Source organism: Haliotis rubra, unplaced genomic scaffold, assembly GCF_003918875.1.
Source record: "Haliotis rubra isolate DU_JTF1 unplaced genomic scaffold, ASM391887v1 Scf87, whole genome shotgun sequence".
NCBI lineage: Eukaryota > Metazoa > Mollusca > Gastropoda > Lepetellida > Haliotidae > Haliotis > Haliotis rubra.
The window spans coordinates 225,521-252,416 of record NW_025767601.1 but is presented as its reverse complement, the minus strand read 5'-3'; the positions used below and the strand labels follow the sequence as shown (position 1 = coordinate 252,416).

General features: G+C 43.3%; 1 protein-coding gene across 1 annotated transcript; it reads right to left on the bottom strand.

Moving 5' to 3' along the window:
* Positions 1-1,442: 1,442 nt before the first annotated feature.
* On the bottom strand, positions 1,443-25,897 carry LOC124263168 (sulfotransferase 1E1-like). Its single transcript, XM_046697736.1, has 5 exons — positions 25,236-25,897; positions 20,715-21,038; positions 20,255-20,352; positions 18,410-18,581; positions 1,443-2,327 (listed from the first exon to the last, which is right to left on the bottom strand). Exons 1-5 carry the CDS (start codon positions 25,411-25,413, stop codon positions 2,206-2,208), a joined length of 894 nt encoding a protein of 297 aa, XP_046553692.1. The 5' UTR covers positions 25,414-25,897; the 3' UTR covers positions 1,443-2,205.
* Positions 25,898-26,896: the final 999 nt, after the last annotated feature.

The following is a 26,896-nucleotide window of genomic DNA, read 5'->3' as shown; positions in this document are numbered from 1 at the left end:
TATGTCAGGTGTGCTTAAGTCTGTTTTTAGAACTTACATTTATGTTCTAGTATATCAACTGTCTGCGAGCGGGCAGTAATTAAACGATGGGGCATTAAAGACTCGTAAACGTCTGACGACCTGTCCGTCCGGGAAAGATGCAAAGTGGAAATTGGGTGATTAATGTGACCTGTTATTGAATAACTGCCTCTTGTTCCTAACACCAGTATTGTTATAATCGCTGGTACTCCACAGGGAGTGGGCGAGCTGGGTCTTTCAGGTATGCCATGTCAGTTTGATGTGGGGGAATCGCCTGGAGTGAAACACGCTGGTAGTATAGGCAGCTTCGGTGAAACCACGACCGCGGTATAATAATGGTGCTAAAACCAACTGTCGGACCAAATGTGAGGGTCGATTCCAGCCCTGTACATCCTATAACTTGTTGTATGTTACACTGGTGGCTCTATCAGCAAGCGTTATGTGAAACGGAACCCTGTCTGTGACCAATGATATGCACTCCATGGCCATAAGTAAGCTCCACAAATGGCTAACGCTATCATATCAATGTAAATCACAAGGGCATAGAACCAAGGTGAGGTGAGGTGAAATTGGGTTTAACGTCGTGCTTGAGAATATTTCGCTCATATGACGACGTGCATGCGTGTGTATGTGTATGTGCGGCTGCTTGTACTAGCCCAGACTTAAGCTGGTTTTATAGTGCTAGCCCACTGAGATACCATGCCGCAGTGAAGCATGAATACCCCATTCAGACACATTATACTGACTCCGAGCCGACCAGTCCTTGTTGTACCCATTAATGCCGAGCGCCAGGCAGAACCAAGACAAAACTGTTCGAAGACTATTTGCTCCAGGTGAAGCAACATCTGTTTCGATGAGGGACAAAATGTTGTTGACTGACCGTCGGGACATTAATGTAAGTGTCAATTTAAACCGTTTAACCTTGAAAAAGATTACACCCATATTACTTTAAACTATTCTCTCTCAGAACCCTCTTTCAGTGAATGAGCTAATATTTCAATTTAGTTTCGCTCCGGGAAAATCTCATTTACTCGCTCTTTTTCAGAAATATATTATATTTCCCAATTTAATTTGTCAATAATATTCGAACGTTGCCTTAATTTTGTCTTAATGTTCAAATCAAGAATCATCAAGTTTTGTTTATTGTTCAAAGGCTCGGCGAGGGCTTGTTAATGAATCCTTCTGGGCCAGATATCCCAGTGATTGTGAGCCCGACGGACGCCGTTGGGGAACAATGACACGCCGCCAACCAGGTCAAGGAGTCGCCTCTTTGGTCCAGCATAATGTGCTGGGGAAAAATACCCACGGTGGAAACATCAAGTAAATGTGTTAGAATGTCACAAGCGTCGCATTAAAATAAACTATAGAATAATGGAGAGTATCAAATGTACCTTTCATACGATCGCAGACACAAGAAAAACACATTGTAATTGTGAAATTTATTTCAGAAAATAGGAAACTTGAAGGGGAACGAATCATTTATCTATGAGGGATTAAATGTAAAGAATGTGTATATTATTCTGAAATGAAGATTCATAGAACCAAGGAACGACGACTCAAGTAATAAATAATTACAATAATGTTACGAAGCACAATTTTCATACATCAATGGATGATTTTAGGACATGCGACAAATGACGGACAAATTCTATTAATATGGATGAACCAGTAAAATAACTGATTCTGTTTCGTTTATAACAAAAATATTGACACTTCTTTACATCATGTCGGTCCAATATGGACTTCTAGCTCTGTAACCTGACCATTATATCCGCCATTAAAACACTCAGAATCATGGCATACCATGGAGAAAAACCGCTCTGTGCATAATGTAAATATTAAAACTGTATCTTCGGCATTCAGATCTTCAATGTTGAAAAGTCAGTTCATGGTATTACGCTGTGGTTAAACGATAGGGAAGAACGTTCTGCCCATCACAATAATGTTTAAACTGTATTGTATGTGAGTGAACCCATCTGTCAGTGTTCACACCCAGAATTGTCCGAAGACAGCTCCGTTGCTACAAGGAAAGAGTATGTGGTTGCTTGAACCCGATGGCGCATATGTCAACTTCAATGCGGACCAACAGCTTGCGTGGAAGATTTCTCCTCGGGAGTCTTAGCGTCTTGGCCTCAACGTCTGATAGCCTATAAGTGAGACTGGGAAGCTGCCGACGTTGGTGAGGAATCAGTCTACGTCCAGGGTGAAGTCAACGCTGAACTTACACGACGCCATCTTTCTTCTGTGATTCTCGTCGAACTCTCGACTTTCTTCGGGAGTAAACCAGTTGCGCCAATCACCGACCTCCCCTGAATCAAAAGAGAGAGAAAATATTATAGTATGAATAAAACAGTTGCAAATAATGAAATAATGGATAAACAAAATGTGTTTTCATCAGCTGTCTTTCCAATGTGTCTCTAAACCACAGGATCTACCCAGTCTATCAACCCCGACTGGGAGCCGTTGCACAAAGCAGCCCTAGCGCTACGACAGTCGTAAGTCTATTTTAAGGTACGGTATGGAAGTTATGATCACCTTATGGTTAAAGCCACTGTGTACAATGGACTTATAAGTTCTAAGCTTCACACAGAATTACGAAATAGTGAAATATTGTGTTGTGGACATTGAATGATCTCAACGAGGTATATCCGGAAAATCTTAAGTCATCTGGGCAAATTGTTACAAAAACATGTGCAGGGGTGTGACAAACCGGAGGTACGTGCGCCCGTATACTTGTGTCGCTGGGTTCACCAGCCCGGACTTACAAGCAGTGTTTAGTGCTATCCCACTGAGATAACATGCTGCAGTTATAACAGTCATGAATACCACACGGAGACGCAGTAAACTGACTCTGACCACTTCCTGTTGGATCATGATAAGGAACAGGCATGGTACCAACAAGCAGATACCACCTTTGGTCACGCCCAAGCCCCGGGTTCGATTCTCCACATTCCTTTACATGCTTCGAAAGTTTTGTCTCTTTGCATCACGCACATCCGAAGTTAATGTTAACATACATTACGCGACGTCGCTTTGCCGTAAGAGGTTGAGACTAGTGAGATCGGCAAACTGTATGACGGTGGAATAGTCTATACTTGTAGCTTTGTACATTCGATCTTTCGTCGGCCCCACAAGTGCACTATGTGTGAAGCCTGATATAGCTTGAGATATTAATAAAAATACTCATTGCATCTGATGTGGTTCTGAGGTAATTTGTACACCGTGAAACATATGTGGTTCTCGTAAAAAACCCTTAACAATAACAAGAAATAATGTCCTATGTATTATGATTATAATTGTTATCCATGGTAATATAATCAGAATCAACCCCAGACCACGAGAATCTACCATTTAGCATCACCATATTGAAACAGTTGTAAAACCCATTTATGAATCAGGGTACAACCCTGTTTGGCCCACAGCACACAACATATTTCACCATTTTATTTCGCCACAGTGACGCAGTCTCACCGCTGTATGGACGTAACGAACGACGTAACGAACGACGTAACGACGTAACGAACGACGTAACTATTCACTATGGATAATAACCAAAAGCAAAAACATCTTGGTTACGTACAAAGAAAATTTCATTCCAACTATTCAATCTTCCTCAGAAGTTACGAATTGACAAAACAGGTAAAGAAATTCCATATCGGCTTGAACGGAATGTGTCTGGGTGAATTCGTGGAATGTTGAAACCGCTTAGAGCAAGTTCTTACGTCTGGGTGCCGGTTACCAACGTTTGTTTATGATGCCTTTGGCAGGTTTTAGAGAATACCGACAATACGTTCCTTTCATGTGACGGGACAGATATAATCACCCTGACATGGTCGTATCCATAACATGGTGGGTGAAAACTGCAGATTTAGGCGTGTTCCCATTGCTGCTGACAGACTACAGCTTTCATCACCAGCTCCATCCATCAACGCTATGTTTTTGTTGTATTTGTTGCAAGGTCCACGAGGGAAAACGTCATTAAGTAAACTATCCAGGGTTAGAAGGGACGGGGCGAATATTGGTCGCATACTCAACAGAAAATTGTCTAAGTTAGTTTGATAAATGAAGCGGAAAGGCGGAAACCAAAGGCTGAAGATGAATTGCTTCTCCTGAAAAAAATATTCTATTTAATTACTTTTAAAGCCGCAGTGTATACCTAGCAGGTTTATGGACGTCGATTCATCAAGATGTACTGTTGAAGAAACCGCCGGAGATTTGCATTGGCGGACAGGTGTGACATGTGCCCGAAATGCCAATCAAGGAACATCTACAAATACAGCGTCGTGTCAGCTCTTTGACGGAAGTCGTATGATGGGTTATTTGTTTCATTGTTAACCGTTCGACATATTTCATATTTTGCGTGTAAAAAGCTGACTAGTCGACAGATACATGTATAAATAGTGCATGTACAGCACTCTTTTCTTCGTTTGCATCGAACTGTCGGTGCATCTTTGTATAATAAACTCCCTTCTTAAATATTCCCCAATGAAGACTGTCTTGTCTGTTTTTTATTAAAGAAATCTTCATGACAATAATTAACCATTCTCGATCCTCTTTTTCAGTACGATCAGTTAAGTGCATCTTAATACAACTGTATAATAATCCACCTGTTTAATATGCTACAACGAAAGAGTGTCTGTTTGTTGTTTAACGCCGCACTCAACTCTATGGCGGTGGTATGTCAATAATTAAGGCTGGACGAGACATCCCAGTGACTGACGTCATCGATCTACGCAGTTGTGACACCATGACATACATCAACCACCCGATCACATTACTCAACTCTTTGGGGCGATGATGATATTTATAGGGTAGCATATACAATGTGAATGACATCCCCTCACCCCTCACCCCCACCCCCGGTATTTCATGTACAAAATAACCCCTCCAATCCCCACCTCACAACCCTCCCTTCCCGTAATTTGTATATATTTTTATTAATCCAACCTGGTACATGTGTACAACATTGATGTTCCAGCATGGGTGTGATGGCGCAGGTCTCAGAGTTTACCACATAAACCCACCAACATGGGTGAGGTGGCGCAAGTCCCAAACGTTTACCACATAAACCCACCTGCATGGGTGTGATGGCGCAAGTCTAAGACGTTTACCACATAAACCCACCTGCATGGGTGTGATGGCGCAAGTCTCAGACGTTTACCACATAAACCCACCAGCATGGGTGTGATGGCGCAAGTCTCAGACGTTTACCACATAAACCTACCAACATGGGTGTGATGGCGCAAGTCTCAGACGTTTACCACATAAACCCACCAACATGGCTGTGATGGCGCAAGTCTCAGACGTTTACCACATAAACCCACCAACATGGCTGTGATGGCGCAAGTCTCAGACGTTTACCACATAAACCCACCAACATGGGTGTGATGGCGCAAGTCTCAGACGTTTACAACATAAACCCACCAACATGGGTGTGATGGCGCAAGTCTCAGACGTTTACCACATAAACCCACCAACATGGGTGTGATGGCGCAAGTCTCAGACGTTTACAACATAAACACACCAACATGGGTGTGATGGCGCAAGTCTCAGAGTTTACCACATAAACCCACCAACATGGCTGTGATGGCGCAAGTCTCAGACGTTTACCACATAAACCCACCTGCATGGGTGTGATGGCGCAAGTCTCAGACGTTTACCACATAAACCCACCAACATGGGTGTGATGGCGCAAGTCTCAGACGTTTACCACATAAACCCACCAACATGGGTGTGATGGCACAAGTCTCAGACGTTTACCACATAAACCCACCAACATGGGTGTGATGGCGCAAGCCTCAGACGTTTACCACATAAACCCACCAACATGGGTGAGGTGGCACAAGTCTCAGACGTTTACCACATAAACCCACCAACATGGGTGTGATGGCGCAGGTCTCAGACATTAACCACATAAACCCACCAACATGGGTGTGATGGCGCAAGTCTCAGACGTTTACCACATAAACCCACCAACATGGGTGTGATGGCGCAAGTCTCAGACGTTTACCACATAAACCCACCAACATGGGTGTGATGGCGCAAGTCTCAGACGTTTACCACATAAACCCACCTGCATGGGTGTATCGGCGCAAGTCTCAGACGTTTACCACATAAACCCACCAACATGGGTGTGATGGCGCAAGTCTCAGACGTTTACCACATAAACCCACCAACATGGGTGTGATGGCGCAGGTCTCAGACGTTAACCACATAAACCCACCAACATGGGTGTATTGGCGCAGGTCTCAGACGTTTACCACATAAACCCACCTGCATGGGTGTGATGGCGCAAGTCTCAGACGTTTACCACATAAACACACATGCATGGGTGAGGTGGCGCAGGTCTAAGAGTTTACCACATAAGCCCACCAACATGGGTGTGATGGCGCAAGTCTCAGACGTTTACCACATAAACCCACCAACATGGGTGTGATGGCGCAAGTCTCAGACGTATACCACATAAACCCACCTGCATGGGTGTGATGGCGCAAGTCTCAGACGTTTACCACATAAACCCACCAACATGGGTCTGATGGCGCAAGTCTCAGACGTTTACCACATAAACCCAACAACATGGGTGTGATGGCGCAAGCCTCAGACGTTTACCACATAAACCCACCAACATGGGTGTGATGGCACAAGTCTCAGACGTTTACCACATAAACCCACCAACATGGGTGTGATGGCGCAGGTCTCAGACATTAACCACATAAACCCACCAACATGGGTGTGATGGCGCAAGTCTCAGACGTTTACCACATAAACCCACCAACATGGGTGTGATGGCACAAGTCCCAGACGTTTACCACATAAACCCACCAACATGGGTGTGATGGCGCAAGTCTCAGACGTTTACCACATAAACCCACCAACATGGGTGTGATGGCGCAAGTCTCAGACGTTTACCACATAAACCCACCTGCATGGGTGTATCGGCGCAAGTCTCAGACGTTTACCACATAAACCCACCTGCATGGGTGTGATGGCGCAAGTCTCAGACGTTTACCACATAAACCCACCAACATGGGTGTGATGGCGCAGGTCTCAGACGTTAACCACATAAACCCACCAACATGGGTGTATTGGCGCAGGTTTCAGACGTTTACCACATAAACCCACCTGCATGGGTGTGATGGCGCAAGTCTCAGACGTTTACCACATAAACACACATGCATGGGTGTGATGGCGCAGGTCTCAGACGTTTACCACATAAACCCACCAACATGGGTGTGATGGCGCAAGTCTCAGACGTTTACCACATAAACCCACCAACATGGGTGTGATGGCGCAAGTCTCAGACGTTTACCACATAAACCCACCAACATGGGTGTATTGGCGCAAGTCTCAGACGTTTTCCACATAAACCCACCAACATGGGTGAGGTGGCGCAAGTCTCAGACGTTTACCACATAAACCCACCAACATGGGTGAGGTGGCACAGGTCTCAGACCTTTACCACATAAACCCACCAACATGGGTGAGGTGGTGCAAGTCTCAGACGTTTACCACATAAACCCACCAACATGGGTGTGATGGCGCAAGTCTCAGACGTTTACCACATAAACCCACCAACATGGGTGAGGTGGCGCAAGTCTCAGACGTTTACCACATAAACCCACCAACATGGGTGTGATGGCGCAAGTCTCAGACGTTTACCACATACACCCACCTGCATGGGTGTATCGGCGCAAGTCTCAGACGTTTACCACATAAACCCACCAACGTGGGTGAGGTGGCGCAAGTCTCAGACGTTTACCACATAAACCCACCAACATGGGTGAGGTGGCGCAGGTCTCAGAGTTTACCACAATAACCCACCAACATGGGTGTGATGGCGCAAGTCTCAGACGTTTACCACATAAACACACATGCATGGGTGAGGTGGCGCAGGTCTCAGAGTTTACCACATAAACCCACCAACATGGGTGTGATGGCGCAAGTCTCAGATGTTTACCACATAAACCCACCAACATGGGTGTGATGGCGCAAGTCTCAGACGTTTACCACATAAACCCACCAACATGGCTGTGATGGCGCAAGTCTCAGACGTTTACCACATAAACCCACCAACATAGGTGTGATGGCGCAAGTCTCAGACGTTTACCACATAAACCCACCAACATGGGTGTGATGGCGCAGGTCTCAGACGTTAACCACATAAACCCACCAACATGGGTGTGATGGCGCAAGTCTCAGACGTTTACCACATAAACCCACCAACATGGGTGTGATGGCGCAAGTCTCAGACGTTTACCACATAAACCCACCAACATGGGTGAGGTGGCACAAGTCTCAGACGTTTACCACATAAACCCACCAACATGGGTGTGATTGGCGCAAGTCTCAGACGTTTACCACATAAACCCACCAACATGGGTGAGATGGCGCAAGTCTCAGACGTTTACCACATAAACCCACCAACATGGGTGAGGTGGCACAGGTCTCAGACGTTTACCACATAAACCAACCAACATGGGTGAGGTGGTGCAAGTCTCAGACGTTTACCACATAAACCCACCAACATGGCTGTGATGGCGCAAGTCTCAGACGTTTACCACATAAACCCACCAACATGGGTGTGATGGCGCAAGTCTCAGACGTTTACCACATAAACCCACCAACATGGGTGAGGTGGCGCAAGTCTCAGACGTTTACCACATAAACCCACCAACATGGGTGTGATGGCGCAAGTCTCAGACGTTTACCACATAAACCCACCTGCATGGGTGTATCGGCGCAAGTCTCAGACGTTTACCACATAAACCCACCAACGTGGGTGAGGTGGCGCAAGTCTCAGACGTTTACCACATAAACCCACCAACATGGGTGTGATGGCGCAAGTCTCAGACGTTAACCACATAAACCCACCTGCATGGGTGAGGTGGCGCAGGTCTCAGAGTTTACCACATAAACCCACCAACATGGGTGTGATGGCGCAAGTCTCAGACGTTTACCACATAAACACACATGCATGGGTGAGGTGGCGCAGGTCTCAGAGTTTACCACATAAGCCCACCAACATGGGTGTGATGGCGCAAGTCTCAGACGTTTACCACATAAACCCACCAACATGGCTGTGATGGCGCAAGTCTCAGACGTTTACCACATAAACCCACCAACATGGGTGTGATGGCGCAAGTCTCAGACGTTTACCACATAAACCCACCAACATGGGTGTGATGGCGCAAGTCTCAGACGTTTACCACATAAACCCACCAGCATGGGTGTGATGGCGCAAGTCTCAGACGTTTACCACATAAACCCACCTGCATGGGTGTGATGGCGCAAGTCTCAGACGTTTACCACATAAACCCACCTGCATGGGTGTGATGGCGCAAGTCTCAGACGTTTACAACATAAACCCACCAACGTGGGTGAGGTGGCGCAAGTCTCAGACGTTTACCACATAAACCCACCAACATGAGTGTGATGGCGCAAGTCTCAGACGTTTACCACATAAACCCACCGGCATGGGTGTGATGGCGCAAGTCTCAGACGTTTACTACTTGAAACAGGCCAGCATGGTTTGTGGCGCATCCTCGATAATCCCCAGGGTATACGTTTTGATAAATCTTCACTGGTACCCTTGATGCATCTACTGATCGGCCAGTCAGATAAGCCGTTACAACCGAGCTTGCCAGTGTCAACAAAGATGGCGGCCGCAGCCGCGAAGGCTTGCTCGCTGTGCGACTCAGATGTAGGGGGAAAACCATACAGACAAAATGACAGGTCTGAAACCTTCAAAAGATATATGCAAGAACTCCTTCTACCTCTTTCACAGTACCTCTGCAACAATTGTGTTGCCAAGTTTAATCGGTTAGAAAAGAAGCGAAAGTGAGATGTGATTCCTTGTGATTGGTACGCGCTGAACTTCCAAGCGTAGACACCGGATTGGATAAAAGCCAGCCAAGGGAGGTAATAAAATTATCGGGCCGAGCCGTAGATGCATCCAGGGTATAGTGGAGATTTATGGGAACGTATACCTTGTAGATTATCGAGGATGGGGTGTGATGGCGCAGGTCTCAAACGTTTACCACTTGAAATCAACCCACAGGCATGGGTGTTTTACCACTTGAAACCCACCCACAGGCATGGGTGTTTAACCACTTGAAACCCACCCACAGGCATGTGTGTTTTACCACTAGAAACCCACCCACAGGCATGGGTGTTTTACCACTTGAAACCCACCCACAGGCATGGGTGTTTTACCACTAGAAACCCACCCACAGGCATGGGTGTTTAACCACTAAAACCCACCAACAGGCATGTGTGTTTTACCACTAGAAACCCACCCACAGGCATGGGTGTTTTACCACTTGAAACCCACCCACAGGCATGGGTGTTTTACCACTTGAAACCCACCCACAGGCATGGGTGTTTAACCACTTGAAACCCACCCACAGGCATGGGTGTTTTACCACTAGAAACCCACCCACAGGCATGGGTGTTTTACCACTTGAAACCCACCCACAGGCATGGGTGTTTTACCACTAGAAACCCACCCACAGGCATGTGTGTTTTACCACTAGAAACCCACCCACAGGCATGGGTGTTTTACCACTTGAAACCCACCCACAGGCATGGGTGTTTTACCACTTGAAACCCACCCACAGGCATGGGTGTTTTACCACTTGAAACCCACCCACAGGCATGGGTGTTTTACCACTTGAAACCCACCCACAGGCATGGGTGTTTTACCACTTGAAACCCACCCACAGGCATGGGTGTTTTAACCACTTGAAACCCACCCACAGGCATGGGTGTTTTACCACTTGAAACCCACCCACAGGCATGGGTGTTTTACCACTTGAAACCCACCCACAGGCATGGGTGTTTTAACACTTGAAACCCACCCACAGGCATGGGTGTTTTACCACTTGAAACCCACCCACAGGCATGGGTGTTTTACCACTTAGAAACCCACCCACAGGCATGGGTGTTTTACCACTTAAAACCCACCCACAGACATGGGTGTTTTAACACTTGAAACCCACCCACAGGCATGGGTGTTTTAACACTTGAAACCCACCCACAGGCATGGGTGTTTTAACACTTGAAACCCACCCACAGGCATGGGTGTTTTAACACTTGAAACCCACCCACAGGCATGGGTGTTTTAACACTTGAAACCCACCCACAGGCATGGGTGTTTTAACACTTAAAACCCACCCACAGGCATGGGTGTTTTAACACTTGAAACCCACCCACAGACATGGGTGTTTTAACGCTTGAAACCCACCCACAGGCATGGGTGTTTTAACACTTTGAAACCCACCCACAGGCATGGGTGTTTTAACCACTTGAAACCCACCCACAGGCATGGGTGTTTTAACACTGAAACCCACCCACAGGCATGGGTGTTTTAACATTTGAAACCCACCCACAGGCATGGGTGTTTTAACACTTGAAACCCACCCACAGGCATGGGTGTTTTACCACTTAAAACCCACCCACAGGCATGGGTGTTTTACCACTTGAAACCCACCCACAGGCATGGGTGTTTTACCACTTGAAACCCACGAGCATAAGCACCTTGTAGACAAACCAAGAGAAAATCAGAGTTCTCTGCAATGCCTCGTTTATCAGAACCTGCGCAGTTTATAGTGGTGCTCTTCTTTAATCCCTACCTTCCATGCATCGTATGGATCCGCCTGTACATTTTGGCCATGTATACCCCGACATAGCGGAACTCGTTGCAACCTTATAGTACATTGGCATAAAAGAACAACTTACATTTTACTGGCTTCTAATTGAATCGCACGATTCATTACAATCAGTCATAAAATGTGACTGTGAGATCATTCTCATAATTACATGATTCAGCATGATGTATTGCCAAAACCCATTAACCTATCGCTCTGATGTTATACATGTTCGCGTACTTCCTTGTTCAAGTGTTCAATTTAAATGAGCGATTACAATGAAGTGGCGAGAGTGAAGCAGGCGACTTTTTCGCAACTTTTAATCGCTCGGTATTAATTAACCCCAAGTTTTTTAAGAATGAATTTGGTGTTCCGCATAATTCTAACCACAAATCGTTCATATGTAATAGTTAAAAGAGTACAAAAAACAAAGTTTATTTGTTCTTTAAAGCCGCGCTTATTGACAGCTCTAGCTTGCTTCATGTCCGTCAAATACACGGTAACGCCAGAAAATGAATGTCCAGTCTCCACTGGCCGCCCAAAAAGATGGTGCAAAAGGGCAACCAAATGTGAAATTTTATGAATGGACCACTGAGAATCAGAGATGACACCAGGTGTTCGCGAACATTGTAAGCATGTCCTGCCCTCCTCCTAGGAGGAGTCAGTGTTAACGTCTCTATTCCAACCATTTGTTTTGAAGTTGTCTCAGGTTCTCATTGATAAATGTCTCTGGGCGTAACAGGAATCACACCGGTGATGATTTTAAGAATGGATCAAATCAATGATGACACCGGGTGTTCACGGAGAGTGTAAATATGTTCTACATTAATACACTGATATATATCTGACGCGTGAAGGTTACTCTTGTAATCATAGGTTTTCGGATGTATTACGTTTCCAGTTGTCAGGGTTCACTCGGGTTCTAACGAGGGGTGTTGCGTCACACAACGTTGCATAAATTTGTATGATTCTTTGTGTTAAGGATAAAATTATCTTTTGACATTTTTCATAAATTTTTTGGTCCAAAACCCCATAACACGAGGATAATTCATAAAGTAGTAACATGAGGAAAATGAACGCCGTTTAGAAATATCTTTCACGTTGCATGTTTCAGGAAATTGTTACTATCACAGACACACCGACCACATTCCACTGTCTTAACGAGCATAGGACATAATCCGGGGCCAGTATCTGGTATTGCGCTAGTCTGATAGAGTTTACCTAACAGATCCAAGGAGTAATATATTTATCTGTCTTTACGGCTGTTTATGTTCCACGTTGGTCAAATCACTCGCGTGACACATACTACAGTTCATTAATGCTTGGGACAAACTAAATGCTATAATTATTTTGAAATAACGCCACTACATTTCACAATAACGACCCGATCATCCGTTTAATCAGAAAATGACATTATTTCTGAGAGCCAGAATGGGTATAAAATCCTTTTCAAAATGTAGTTCTGGGTCATCTGTAGAAGTGACGGGGCTGAACCAAACTTAAAACTGAAGCTTGGGGTTTCAAATCTTCAATCAGAGGGTCATTTGATAACCCCTGATAAACCAACAAGAATACAGTAATTTCCAAATACACGGTGGAGTACATATTGAAATACAGAGCCTGCGTTGCATAGCATGGGCAGAATTTTGAGAGAAGTGTGTGTGTGTGTGTGTGTGTGTGTGTGTGTTTTGAACCCCCCATTGGCTCCGCCAACGCCAAAAAAATCTTCAATGTGGTCTTAAGTTATTTTCACCCCACCCCCCAACCCCCATCCCCTCTGGATCCGCCAATGCATACATTCAAGATGGACCCCATGCATGATCGATGACCTGACGGAACAATTCTAGCCATTTATGTGAAGACCTTTTGATGGATGCCCGTTTTTCGAATCTATAAATTGTTTGAAATGTCAATCATTTTCCTCACCGACAAGAAATCAAACAAGTTAATACAGAGACAACCTTATGTCAATCGGAAATGGATTAATTACACGGTGTGGGGTTATGTGAGGTTACTGGAGCGGTGGAAAAAGGCACTTGAAAGTGCCATTGACACGTACCGGAAGTCGTTCTGTCATCGCGTGTCAAAACGACTGACAAGTCTTGTCCCTGTCTGGCACTGAGGTGATCCTACACCGTACCCATACTTAGTTTAAACAAAAGGGATCCTCTTACAAGGGCATCGTTATCGGACTAAAATGAAATTTACATGATTGCTTCATCATCAATATCACGTTTGAGGAAATATGTACAATGTGTAGTGCTAATAGTATTTAACACTATGACCGCTATAGCACTGATAGTGTAGCTTTGGGCGAGAATAATATTATATTATATGGAATAATCAACCTATCATTTTAACACATTGAATCAACAACTTCGGTAGAAACACGGGAGTTTAGATGTGAAATTACAGTCAAAGATGTTTCTGTGGTCCTTTGCTTTGTTAACAGATGTTGGTGCCATGGGATAAATCCATAGAGACAAAGAAACTTATTTATAAATTTGGAAGAATGTGTTGATAAAATGCGTCTTTAAGGAGTGTAGTTTGTATATACAAGGTAATGGAGATATGCAGCAGCTGGAGATTCGATCAGATAAGTATCGTCTGTATATTTCAGCACAGTTACAACAGTTTCAGGTTTGAGCCAAACACAGTCGAAGATATAAGGATTTTTATCTGTTTCAAATGAATTACGATTTACAATGTTAGAAAAATGTTATTTAATTTCACTTCTTAATCAAAATAGTTTCCTAAACGCAAATCACGCGAATAGAGCAGTTTGGAATGATGTTGTCCGAGCGAAACCTGCAACTTTAGGTAGGAAGGGGATGCCGACAAAATAGTGGCCAAATCGATTTCAAGTCTTCCCTTCGCTGTTATGCAAATTGTCTGTGTGGTGGGTGCTACTGGTGGAGCAGGACATGCTTACATTTCCGAGAACACGTGGTCCGCGGTTCGAATCCCAGCAAAGGGGATTCAGTACTTTTAGGGCGGCTACTATGGCGCCCAACAAGGAACTGAGCACGCTCATGGTTAACTCGAGCAAGGTAAGTCTCAGTACCCTACCATGGGGCCCTGGAAGTGCCTTGTGTAGACGGGGGAGTAAGAAGCAGCGCGTGGAGGCATCGTAGACAAATCCTTAGCTTGTCAGGGGTCCGACGTCGGAACAGAAAATGGGGTGGTGGGGTAATCCAGTAGTTAAAGCGTTCGTTCGTCACACCGAAGACTAGGGTTCGATTCCCCACATGGGTACAATGTGTGAAGCCCATTTCTGGTTTACCCCGCCGTGATATTGCTGGAATATTGCTAAAGGCGGCGTAAAACCATATTCACTCTCACACTCACGGATCAGAAAATACTCGGCAAGATGATGGGAAAGTTTGTGGCCGCGACATCATTACTGATATTCATATCATGCTAACCCCCATATTACTAATGGTAATATCTGTTTCGGTATGGTGAGGGGACGCTTTCTGCTTTTGATGTTCTGTTTTTACCAGTTTAACGCCACTAGTGAAATGTTTGTAATGCCAGTGACTAACCTTGCTGTTTCTGGTGGTAATAATTCAAATCGATATCCCAGACTCAAATATTCTAATTGTAATCAAACACAAGAAGCATATATTCTTGATAATGTTGACCTCTCCTTATATTAATATTAAATATTATGAATTTGATTAAACGACGATTTTATACTTTTCTTTCTGGGATGGAATTAAAATTTAACCTGTAAATGTTTATGACTGGAGGAAATTAATTTTAGTTTTAGCAAGGTGTGTGCCCTGTCATTAAGTTATCATTAAGTGCAGTAAGATCTACATCTATAAAAGTTTCATTGCGGTAACCATCACTGAAGGAAATACCTAAACGTGTGTCTCCGCAGGACAGACGAGTAATTTATTAAGATTTAGTGAAAGTAGAATAGGACAAAAAGGATCCCTGTAGCCTGCTATCCCTGAAAAGTTTATCTATTTATGCACAGAATGTTCGCTTCCCTTTCTGTGAAATAGCTTCCAAAGCAAGACAACAATTGGTTATTGACAACATATTTGTTCAATTGATGTTTTAAACCTCTTTGTCTAATGTAAAATCTTTCGACAGGGCACAAAATCACGCAAGAGAATTTGTGATTGTCAAGCGAATCACATATTTGCTGATATATTTCAATCAACTGGAAAGTTTTCAATGGGCCGACAGAAACATTGGTTGGTACGTATTGCCAGATTGCTATCCATGAAACAATGTTTTAGAAAATCTAGGTATGAAATAATTGTCCGGTGTCACTGTTATCAAACAAACGCTGTACGGATACTGCACTACATCCCTACTTCGTATGTGTTGGGGGGGACATGGCACATTGCATGCAGGCACACATACATGCGTGTACATTGCTACGTACGTACACCCGGTTGGCAGCTACACTTTCTATACACGAAGCTGATAAGACCAATGTTTGGGCACCTACATCTTCTATATACGGAGCTGATAAGACCAATGTTTGGGCACCTACATATTCTATATACGGAGCTGATAAGACCAATGCTTTGGCACCTACATCTTCTATATACGGAGCTGATAAGACCAATGTTTGGGCACCTACATCTTCTATATACGGAGCTGATAAGACCAATGTTTGGGCACCTACATCTTCTATATACGGAGCTGATAAGACCAATGTTTGGGCACCTACATCTTCTATATACGGAGCTGATAAGACCAATGTTTGGGCACCTACGTCTTCTATATACGGAGCTGATAAGACCAATGTTTGGGCACCTACATCTTCTATATACGGAGCTGATAAGACCAATGTTTGGGCACCTACAGCTTCTATATACGGAGCTGATAAGACCAATGCTTGGGCACCTACATCTTCTATATACGGAGCTGATAAGACCAATATTTGGGCACCTACATCTTCTATATACGGAGCTGATAAGACCAATGTTTGGGCACCTACATCTTCTATATACGGAGTTGATAAGACCAATGTTTGGGCACCTACATCTTCTATATACGGAGCTGATAAGACCAATGTTTGGGCACCTACATCTTCTATACACGGAGCTGATAAGACCAATGTTTGTGCACCTACATCTTCTATACACGGAGCTGATAAGACCAATGTTTGGGCACCTACATCTTCTATATACGGAGCTGATAAGACCAATGTTTGGGCACCTACATCTTCTATATACGGAGCTGATAAGACCAATGTTTGGGCACCTACATCTTCTATATACGGAGCTGATAAGACCAATGTTTGGGCACCTACAGCTTCTATATACGGAGCTGATAAGACCAATGCTTTGGCACCTACATCTTCTATATACGGAGCTGATAAGACCAGTGTTTGGGCACCTACATCTTCTATATACGGAGCTGATAAGACCAATGTTTGGGCACCTACATCTTCGATATACGGAGCTGATAAGACCAATGTTTGGGCACCTACATCTTCTATATACGGAGCTGATAAGACCAATGTTTGGGCACCTACATCTTCTATACACGGAGCTGATAAGACCAATGTTTGGGCACCTACATCTTCTATACACGGAGCTGATAAGACCAATGTTTGGGCACCTACATCTTCTATATACGGAGCTGGTAAGACCAATGTTTGGGCACCTACATCTTCTATATGCGGAGCTGATAAGACCAATGTTTGGGCACCTACATCTTCTATACACGTAGCTGATAAGACCAATGTTTGGGCACCTACGTCTTCTATACACGGAGCTGATAAGACCAATGTTTGGGCACCTACGTCTTCTATGTACGGAGCTGATAAGACCAATGTTTGGGCACCTGCGTCTTCTATGTACGGAGCTGATAAGACCAATGTTTGGGCACCTACGTCTACTATACACGGAGCTGATAAGACCAATGTTTGGGCACCTACATCTTCTATACACGGAGCTGATAAGACCAATGTTTGGGCACCTACGTCTTCTATGTACGGAGCTGATAAGACCAATGTTTGGGCACCTACGTCTTCTATGTACGGAGCTGATAAGACCAATGTTTGGGCACCTACGTCTTCTATACACGGAGCTGATAAGACCAATGTTTGGGCACCTACGTCTTCTATGTACGGAGCTGATAAGACCAATGTTTGGGCACCTACGTCTTCTATATACGGAGCTGATAAGACCAATGTTTGGGCACCTACGTCTTCTATATACGGAGCTGATAAGACCAATGTTTGGGCACCTACAGCTTCTATATACGGAGCTGATAAGACCAATGTTTGGGCACCTACATCTTCTATATACGGAGCTGATAAGACCAATGTTTGGGCACCTACAGCTTCTATATACGGAGCTGATAAGACCAATGTTTGGGCACCTACATCTTCTATATACGGAGCTGATAAGACCAATGTTTGGGCACCTACATCTTCTATATACGGAGTTGATAAGACCAATGTTTGGGCACCTACAGCTTCTATATACGGAGCTGATAAGACCAATGTTTGGGCACCTACGTCTTCTATATACGGAGCTGATAAGACCAATGTTTGGGCACCTACGTCTTCTATACACGGAGCTGATAAGACCAATGTTTGGGCACCTACGTCTTCTATACACGGAGCTGATAAGACCAATGTTTGGGCACCTACGTCTTCTATGTACGGAGCTGATAAGAGCTCTGTGTTGGTACCCAACTTGTCTATAGACGGAGCTGACAACACCTATCTGTTGGTACCGATGTTCATATACGGAGCTGATAAGACCTACCTTTTCTATACACGGAGCTAATAAGACCGTCCTCTCTCCACTTGTCTTTACACTCTGTTTTCTTTCCCTTCATGTTTTCAAAGGTGCAGGCGTTTGCGATGTCCTCTATCGTCTGCTCGCCTGGGTTCTGGCGAAGAAAGCCCGCCACTCGCCTCACTTGCCCATATAAGTCCTGATACAAAACAAAACCAGACCTTGGATTTTTTTCTGCAATACTATGACATACAAAATTCGCTGACATAATTCTGTGCACATATTTGGGGTTTATTGGGAGAAATAAGCGGAAACCCTCTGTGATCTAAATGTATAGGTAAGATGGATTGAGGTAAGGTAAACTGAGGGAGGGGGTGCTATGTTAGGAGGTTCATGGCATGTATCTCAGATGCTGTATGTTTGCCAGCATCTTGCACATCCCTTTGGTACAGGCTGAATTATTTCACTCTCTATTTTTCATGCCAGTTGTATAGGTGTCTGTGGCGTATGCTTCAACTTCAACCCGCAGATGCTATGCTGGGTTCAGATCCGATGTTCTGGAAGGCCAAGAAGGTGATGTCGAAGAATTTGGTCGAAGTACCGATAGGATGTCAGATTCCCCTGAACCATCACTATCATACGGGCAACACCGAATCTGTCGTCTTGTCAAAGGTTAATTTCAACGTCGGTAGACACGCTGTCTTCCTTCTCGTTGTTGGATTCGTGATTCTTCACTGAACCGGACTCTCAGAGTCCTTCCAATACAGGGACAAATACCGGTCTCGCAGAGGATTCCCGATTAGCCCGATATCTTTCTTAAGAAAAGGACATGGACTGCAGTCTCGGGGCAGCAGCAAGTCGATGACGAAGACGAAAGACCCGGATGTAGATATCTTGTGCTGGTGTATTTTGGCCATCGACAATCGTACGACAGAATTCGATCTGTCACAATCAGTTACAATATCATTCAGTTGGCTGAATGTGAATGTGATGTGAGTAAGAATTAAGGTTTACTTAACTTTATCCCTCTGGTTGCACTTTATGTACACAGAATTAATATTCATGAGATCCGGATTACCTGAGCCTTTGGGCCTATATATTTATATATTCAATTTGTCATGAACATACGTGAAACGTGTCAAATAAATTCTTTTTGTTCATTAAAGAAATATTTTGTCATAAAATTACATCGACCCAAAATAACATCTCGTGTTTCCATATCACCAGTACGTCATGTTTATTTGCTGATATGGCTTCAACTGTGATATAAATAGCTCGCGACATGACGTTGACGTCATAGATTTCCGTGCGTTAATGTCACTTTTCCCTGTGGTCGTGTTTCCGCGCAGTTTGTATCATCGTGAATAAGCAATTCTCCGTAGTCGGATGACTCCAATACCGCAAGTCATCACATTGCCTCGCAGAACCATTACGTGACATCAGTGATTGCGATAAAATCTACTTGGGTTATGATGAACATGATTGCATGTAGACCGGAAAATTACCCATCATGCCTCAGGTCAATTCCTGTAAAACCTGAGTATATTTTCTCATCTGCGTTAGCGATTGGATGATTAACATATAGGAAGTCAGCATGTCCGGTTCATGTTCGTTTTAATTTTGTGAAAAAAGGGTTTAACTTTTTTACGTTATGATATTTTTTGCACTCTCTGACCTTTCCAAGAAGGTAAGTATTCAGGGGCCATTTCAAAAGTTCGATGTAGGATAATTCTTTGCGAATCCCGTTACATATTTTAGAAAAGGAGATGGCACTCCGACGTTGGTAAAGTCCATTATTAAACAAACAAAAAAATAAACTATCTCTAGACCTTTTACATTTTCAAGTTATGAACACACTGATAAGAATCTTACCCTTTTCATATCTTCATATTTCACTATTAAGATGTTTGGATTTGCTAACGCTGCTTGGATCCATGTGGTCACGTGATCATACCAGTCCCCATAATATACTGAAAGAAAGAAAATGAATATTTTTTGTGACTCTGATTTCACTACTCAACCGTTATTAGCAGGTCACTCAGTTGAAGAGATAACATATCCGCGCCTGTGATGACTGATTCGAAATTACCATTGCTCTCGATAAGAGGATTTCCCGGCCCGTATCAGTGACATATACATCGACAATCGGGTTTGTTTTTACATATATAACTCCTCCTGTATTCGATCATGAATAACTTGAAAATGATGTAAACATATCCACTTGACAAAAACATTTTACATTTGTCTGTAACTTCATTTATCTTACTGGTCATTTTCAATGTACTTTATCCCCTTTGGCCCTGGGTGAGATGTGAACCTTTCAGACGCTTACCTTTTCCTTGCAACAGGAGGTCAAGATACTCGCTGAAGGAGATCCACCGGAAGTCGTCTGTTACAGACGAGAGGTGGTTGTAGGCGGACACAGATACATCTTTTGGATTTCTGACAACATAAATAATTTTTATTCCTTTCTGGAACATGGAATAGGGGACGTGCTTGCGGGGAAGATGCGACACGAGAATCCGTCGAGATTTGGCCGTTAAGAAAGGAGAGTCCAGACTCTCAAAGTCAATGAGAAACTTCTCCATGAACTCCGTGGCGAACTCGGCCTTGCCCTTCAGGATCATCTGAACAACTTCCCACATCCAGTGATTGCCTGCAAGGTCAAGGTCACAATTGAATATCAACGTTCAGCTCAATGTATCGATGACATGCAAGGAATAATCCTATAAGACGCAACTTGATGGATGGTTACTTTTAAAATCTGTATCAAATCGGACGAAACTTGCTAATAACAGGACAAATCAACATACAGTGAAACCTAGTTAATCCGCACGGATTAATCTGAAACGCCAAAGGTACATTTACTTCAACTATATGACGGCGGTCTCTAATGCATCGAGTATGGTCCACACAATCCAGTGATTGGTATCATAAAAGTAAAACTTGTTTAATGCCTCCTTGAACAGTTCCCCACGCATCATCCAATTCAGAGAGACTGATCAGTCGATCCCTTTAGTCGCCTGTTACGACAAGCAAGAATTGCAAAAGACCGCTTCTAACATGAAATCTTCTATGTTGAGTGGATAATGAACGTTTCCAATAGAAACGTTCTTAAAGCATGGCTAGAGGATAAACTCACAAACGAGGTATCACCGGAAGTTGGGTATGTCGAGAATCTGTGTATTCGTTTATTGCAATATTGAGATATTAAACTTAAATCAAAGTGAAACTTGGCACGGAGACACACGTATTAATACGTCATACAGCTTAAGGTACAGGTTTTCGCCGTAATGTACTGAGAGTTTGGGCGCACAGGAAATAGTGAAGGGCTGCTGCTGGTCGTTGTTTAGGGTCTGGTTTTGGAAGTAATATAACTTTTTGGTCTCAGTAAGTGGCGCTTACAAAGTTGTGAGGGTGTTTATTGAAGAAAGGGTGCCTGATTGCCTGAACCGTGTATGGAGGCAACTTAATGTTGTTTCACGCCTGCAATGTTTAAGCATTATCATGGAGGCTTGTCTACAGTCGAGTCTTGGTCAGGCAAAGCTGTTGTTGAGAGCACCATTAGTCGATGGTACCTCCAGCCTGGTTACATGGTGTAACGCCTCGTCATTAGTCCCCACCCTTGCAACTACTTCTGGCACCTATCTCCTCAAATGTTATTCTTAGTTTTAGCATTAGCATTCTTAAAGAACATGAATTAATAATAGTTTTGACTGAGAAGACTGCATCTGTTCTCCTCGTCCACAGAAAAGTGGCCTGTTGTTTCGAACTGGCTATATATGTGTATTATACATTTGTAAATGCCCCAGTACTTCTAGATACAGACATGTTGACCACGTTCACAATTTAACAGTGAAAGGCAATTTTAAATGAAGGATTGAAGGCACGTCATCAAATGCACGTGTCCTAAAAAAATACAGCTCTGATGACGTGACGGTTTGTGACAGCGTTTACCAGCTTGACACTGACGGGCATGTAGGTGGCACGCCATTCACACTGTCACAATAACATGCAGCGATGACTGACATATCGTGAAAGCATGCTCGTGGGTTTTAAGAGTTCTGTAAAAATCTATGAAGATATTTTTTTAATTCTTTAAACTCTGCCATAGTCGCACCCGTCCATCTTCTACCCAGGGTTGCTATATCAGCTCAAACATGGCTCGAACCCATCCTGTACGATTCTGTAGATGTAAATAATCCGTGCACTTGTAATGTTTGTTTTCTTCCACATGTACATGAATGATGTAGGCTGTTTATATTCACCGTGTCCCTCGTTTGTCTTGCAAAATGCACGTGGTGTGCCGCGCCTGACAGTGGGGTCATACAGGTAGACTGTCTGACACCGCAGTTATTCTTTATGTAACAATGTCGTGGTGTTATACACCCACCTGTGCTTCTCACGTCCCATATTTAAATATTCAGAACACTCCGAGGGTTGTTCCTATGTGACGATGCTCTGTTTCTGATTCAGTTTGATCTGTTTCTCTTATGTTTTAAAAAACCTTTACGATCAAGTTTAATCGAATATACAGAGATTCGTGTATGGCTTGTATTCATGACTTGATATACTCTTTTATATTTAGGCGCGTTTTGTTGCTGCTTTTCAGAACATTTCGGTAATCTGTTAAACCATTCGGATTAAGGCATCTCGAGTTAACGACGCGGTTCCATAGTATATCTCATCCGATTCCCACTGTTTTGACTCGGCTGGTTCAGTTTCCTGATCAGTGAGTACATGGATCATGTTCGGCGGTACATCTACACGTCACACACTGCATTTAATAACATATATATTCAGTTTCAAACACGGGGTAACATGTCCTCAAAAACTTCTTCGACTTGTATGGGGTTACTTTTTGCTTTTTTATTCCAACTGCAAATGCCACTGAAACAACACCACTCTTTCGTTATAATCTCTAATCTCGTAATAACCTGTGAACATATCCGGGTTAGACTTGAGCTTCAGAAACCCTGCTTGTCGTAGACCGCCACTAACTTGGTGGGTCTCGGTGGCACATTTCCTCATATCGCCATTACCTATGCTCATGATGTCAATCGGCGTATTGTCCTGACCAGACTCGAATGTTTAAAGACATTATGTCACATAGACGGATTATTGCTGAGTAGGTCGACACAACTAGAAACTCAAGGGAATACTTTCTGAGAATTTGTAAAGAGTATTAACGTTCCTTTTTTTAATGGGGCCTAGTGGTTAAAGCGTTCGCTCGTCACGCCGAGGACCCGGGTTCGATTCCCCACATGGGTACAATGTGTGAAGCCCATTTCAGGTGTCTCCCGCCGTGATATTGCTGGAATATTGCTAAAGGCGGCGTAAAACCAAACTCACTCACTCACTCAAGAACAAGCAAGTTGTACATTAACATAACCAAAACACTTTCATACTAAATTGGGTAGGGGGTGACTATTGAGGGGGAAAACACTATTGCGATAGCGATAGACTTTTGTGACCAACCATTGCAACAGGTTTTTTCTCCTTGAATTGTCCCATTTGAAGTCATTTCCCACATAAATGTATATTTTATATGAAATAAAAACAAGCTGAAGTAGTTTCAATCTCTTTTAATAACTGACAAGAAACTTGAAACCCAGATCAAGTAAACAGTTAAACTATCGATAGTCACACATACTATCGATGCATCGGTAGTTTTTCGTTTCTACCATCGATTATTATTATGCTATCGGAGACTCAACAACCGCAATCCATCGATAGTTCCATAGTTACAGCCCTAAAATTGGGTGCTACGATTCGGGTGCATATAATTGCTGAACAGGCAACGAAATGGCAGATAAACGAAATTACACCCATGGCATGTACACGACATCGGCAAAAGGCGAAAAGCCTTAATATTCTTATCATAATTAAATAGCATATATTTCATTACTTTCTGACAATAAGAAATATCTCCTAAAAGCAGCGTCATGATACCAAGAGTTCACTAATAAGGGAGCGTTTCTGCCTGACCCACAGCACCCGTCACAAGAACATAAATTAACAAAATTGTTAACCTGAAAATACAAACACGGGGACATTTTGTTCAAGTCAAAAATGGGAACTGCATTGGACACAATTAATGTCATTAGTTCATGAAATAGGAAATATCCTCCACATTAAACAGTCTGACCCGATACTCTGTAGAATCTCGAGTAGTGCGTGTACTCAGTGCAGTGTACTGAGTTAATATGGCCGCGGTTATACGAGCTATAAATCTTATTATGTAACTCTTGGGTTGCAATAAATGCATACTTGATCTACTGACGGTGTACCTTCCGCGTGGACGTTCTGATTATGATGATGATGATGATATATCATTTGTATAAGTATCATCATCATGAATAACATTACTCTACTAATATATAGTTTTGATCTACCGCTGTACTTAATAAATCTGTGGTAAACCGGCGACAGTAACTAGTCTCGCTTTGTTAGAGTTGTCACACTCATGCGGTAAAACGTGAATTGGTTGGTAAAGAAATCGATCCGAGTATAATTCTAATACCTACTACTGTACTATACACGTCTTTGCCATTTTTCTCCCATGCAATCTACCATATCATATACAATAGACGTATATACAATGCATATTCACTATATACATGCAATTTTCACATAGTATAATTGAGATATACTGCACCATTTTCTTCATTGTACAGTTTGACTAGTATATGAAAAGCTTTGAATGTATTGAATATGATACAAGCTTACTCTTAACAAGGAGTGATTGGCGGTACCTGAAACACCCGCTACAGTGAGAGAGTTCAAATTCTTCAAATCAGAGGGTGTTAACGGACAATATTTCTGAAAATCAATATATTGATGAATCACCTACCTGACTTGGGGTAGCCGCAGATCCAGACATCATCAGGCTCACAGCGAAAGTTCCTGACATTTTTCAAGTGACTGCTGTAGTCTGGGAGAGGTGGATATAATACACCATCTTTCTGCAGGTAATAAATCGGTTGGCCCTTAATTGTTTTCATCAGGACAAGCTTCTCACCTGTTCCCATTAGCAATCAGATGAAACAAAGTTAATTCCAGGTGATATTCATATCACAAATAAATTAACAGTTCCTGACTTCGTGGAATGGATATATCACCGTGAAGAATAATAAGAATGAAAAATATTGATCTAAGTAATCAATACTGATGGCCGAAATCAATTGTGGTGATTATTCTGTACTTGTCATGCGAAGCTGCGGTCGATTCTGGTTGCCTCTTGTGCCGTGACTACTACGTACGTATATGAGTAGAAGTGTTTACTTATATGCTGGTCCAGGATACGAGTGGTGTAAACAAGACATACGTCATAAATCCAGAGGAAATTATGACCACAGTTAGGCTTGTAGACAGTTCAGGAAAGCCCTAAGACATTATACAGGTTATATCCAGCGTTTAGCATCAAGCGTTGGTTTAGATAGAGGGTTGTGTTGGTAATGTTGGTACAGACACAACTGACGTTTTATATGCCTTCTTTTCACGGTTGACCGGCTTAACGCCTGGCTCGGGGCAACTTCAGGTCCACAATGCATCGCGGGGCCTTGACATCTTGTGCAAGTGGTTCTCATAACTTAATAATACGGAGTTATCACGGGTAAAATATGTAGGATTGTTCGGAATCTGGTCCCACTGGAAACAAATTATGGGTATTTCACCTCCTGCGTCTGACACGCTTTTTAAATGATAATATTGATTTTATGATAACGGTGGTATTTGGAGATAGTGATTGTATTTCTACACGAGGTATTTACGTTGTGCTTATTGTCTTCAGTCGTGACTGGTTACGTGACGAGGAGATTAACCCATCCCTGGTAAAGTATGTGGTAAAACCATCATCTACGTAGCAGACATAAAATAGAAAAATAAACAAATAAATTTTAAGTCATACTCATTGTGCGTTTTAGTGTTTTCACATTTAAATATTAATAATTATAAAATATTGACACTAGAACTGTTACGTTATTTCCCTAAACTAACACATTAGATACACATACCAGATCAACACTGACCACAGCTCATGTTGTAATGTTTGAGGGGCGGTGGGGTAGCTTAGTGGTTAAAGCGTTCGCTCGTCACGCCGAAGCCAGGGTTCAATTTCTCTCCTCTCCCTTCCCCCACCCAACCCCCAACGTCACGCCGAGGACTCAGGTTCGATTCCTCACATGGGTACAATGTGTGAAGCCCATTTCTGGTGTCCCCACCGTGATATTGCTGGAATACTGCTAAAAGTGGCGTAAAACCATACTCACTCACTAACTCATGATGTATTTTATCACGTGTTTTTGATTTTCTACTGAACTTCCTCGATTATCCAATGTGTCAAAACAGAACGGATAAATACACTGGATAATCGAGGGTTGTATTAAGGGCGTCAGAAACAGTAAAGAAGATAGGCGTATATTCTTTCCGGAAGATCCCACTGATCTGCTACAGCCATGCATACAGATATTGCAAGCTGTTGTTGAAGGCAGGGGGTCGTTGGACCAGGGGTTT

Bases quoted from the DNA above. Each gene is read 5' to 3' on its own strand.
- LOC124263168 (XM_046697736.1), bottom strand. From the start codon at position 25,413: ATGGGAACAGGTGAGAAGCTTGTCCTGATGAAAACAATTAAGGGCCAA. The intron at 20,353-20,714 runs GTAAGCGTCTGA...TCTTTCTTTCAG, and splicing joins CCTCCTGTTGCAAGGAAAAG to TATATTATGGGGACTGGTAT. The intron at 18,582-20,254 runs GTAAGATTCTTA...GTTTTGTATCAG, and splicing joins AATATGAAGATATGAAAAGG to GACTTATATGGGCAAGTGAG.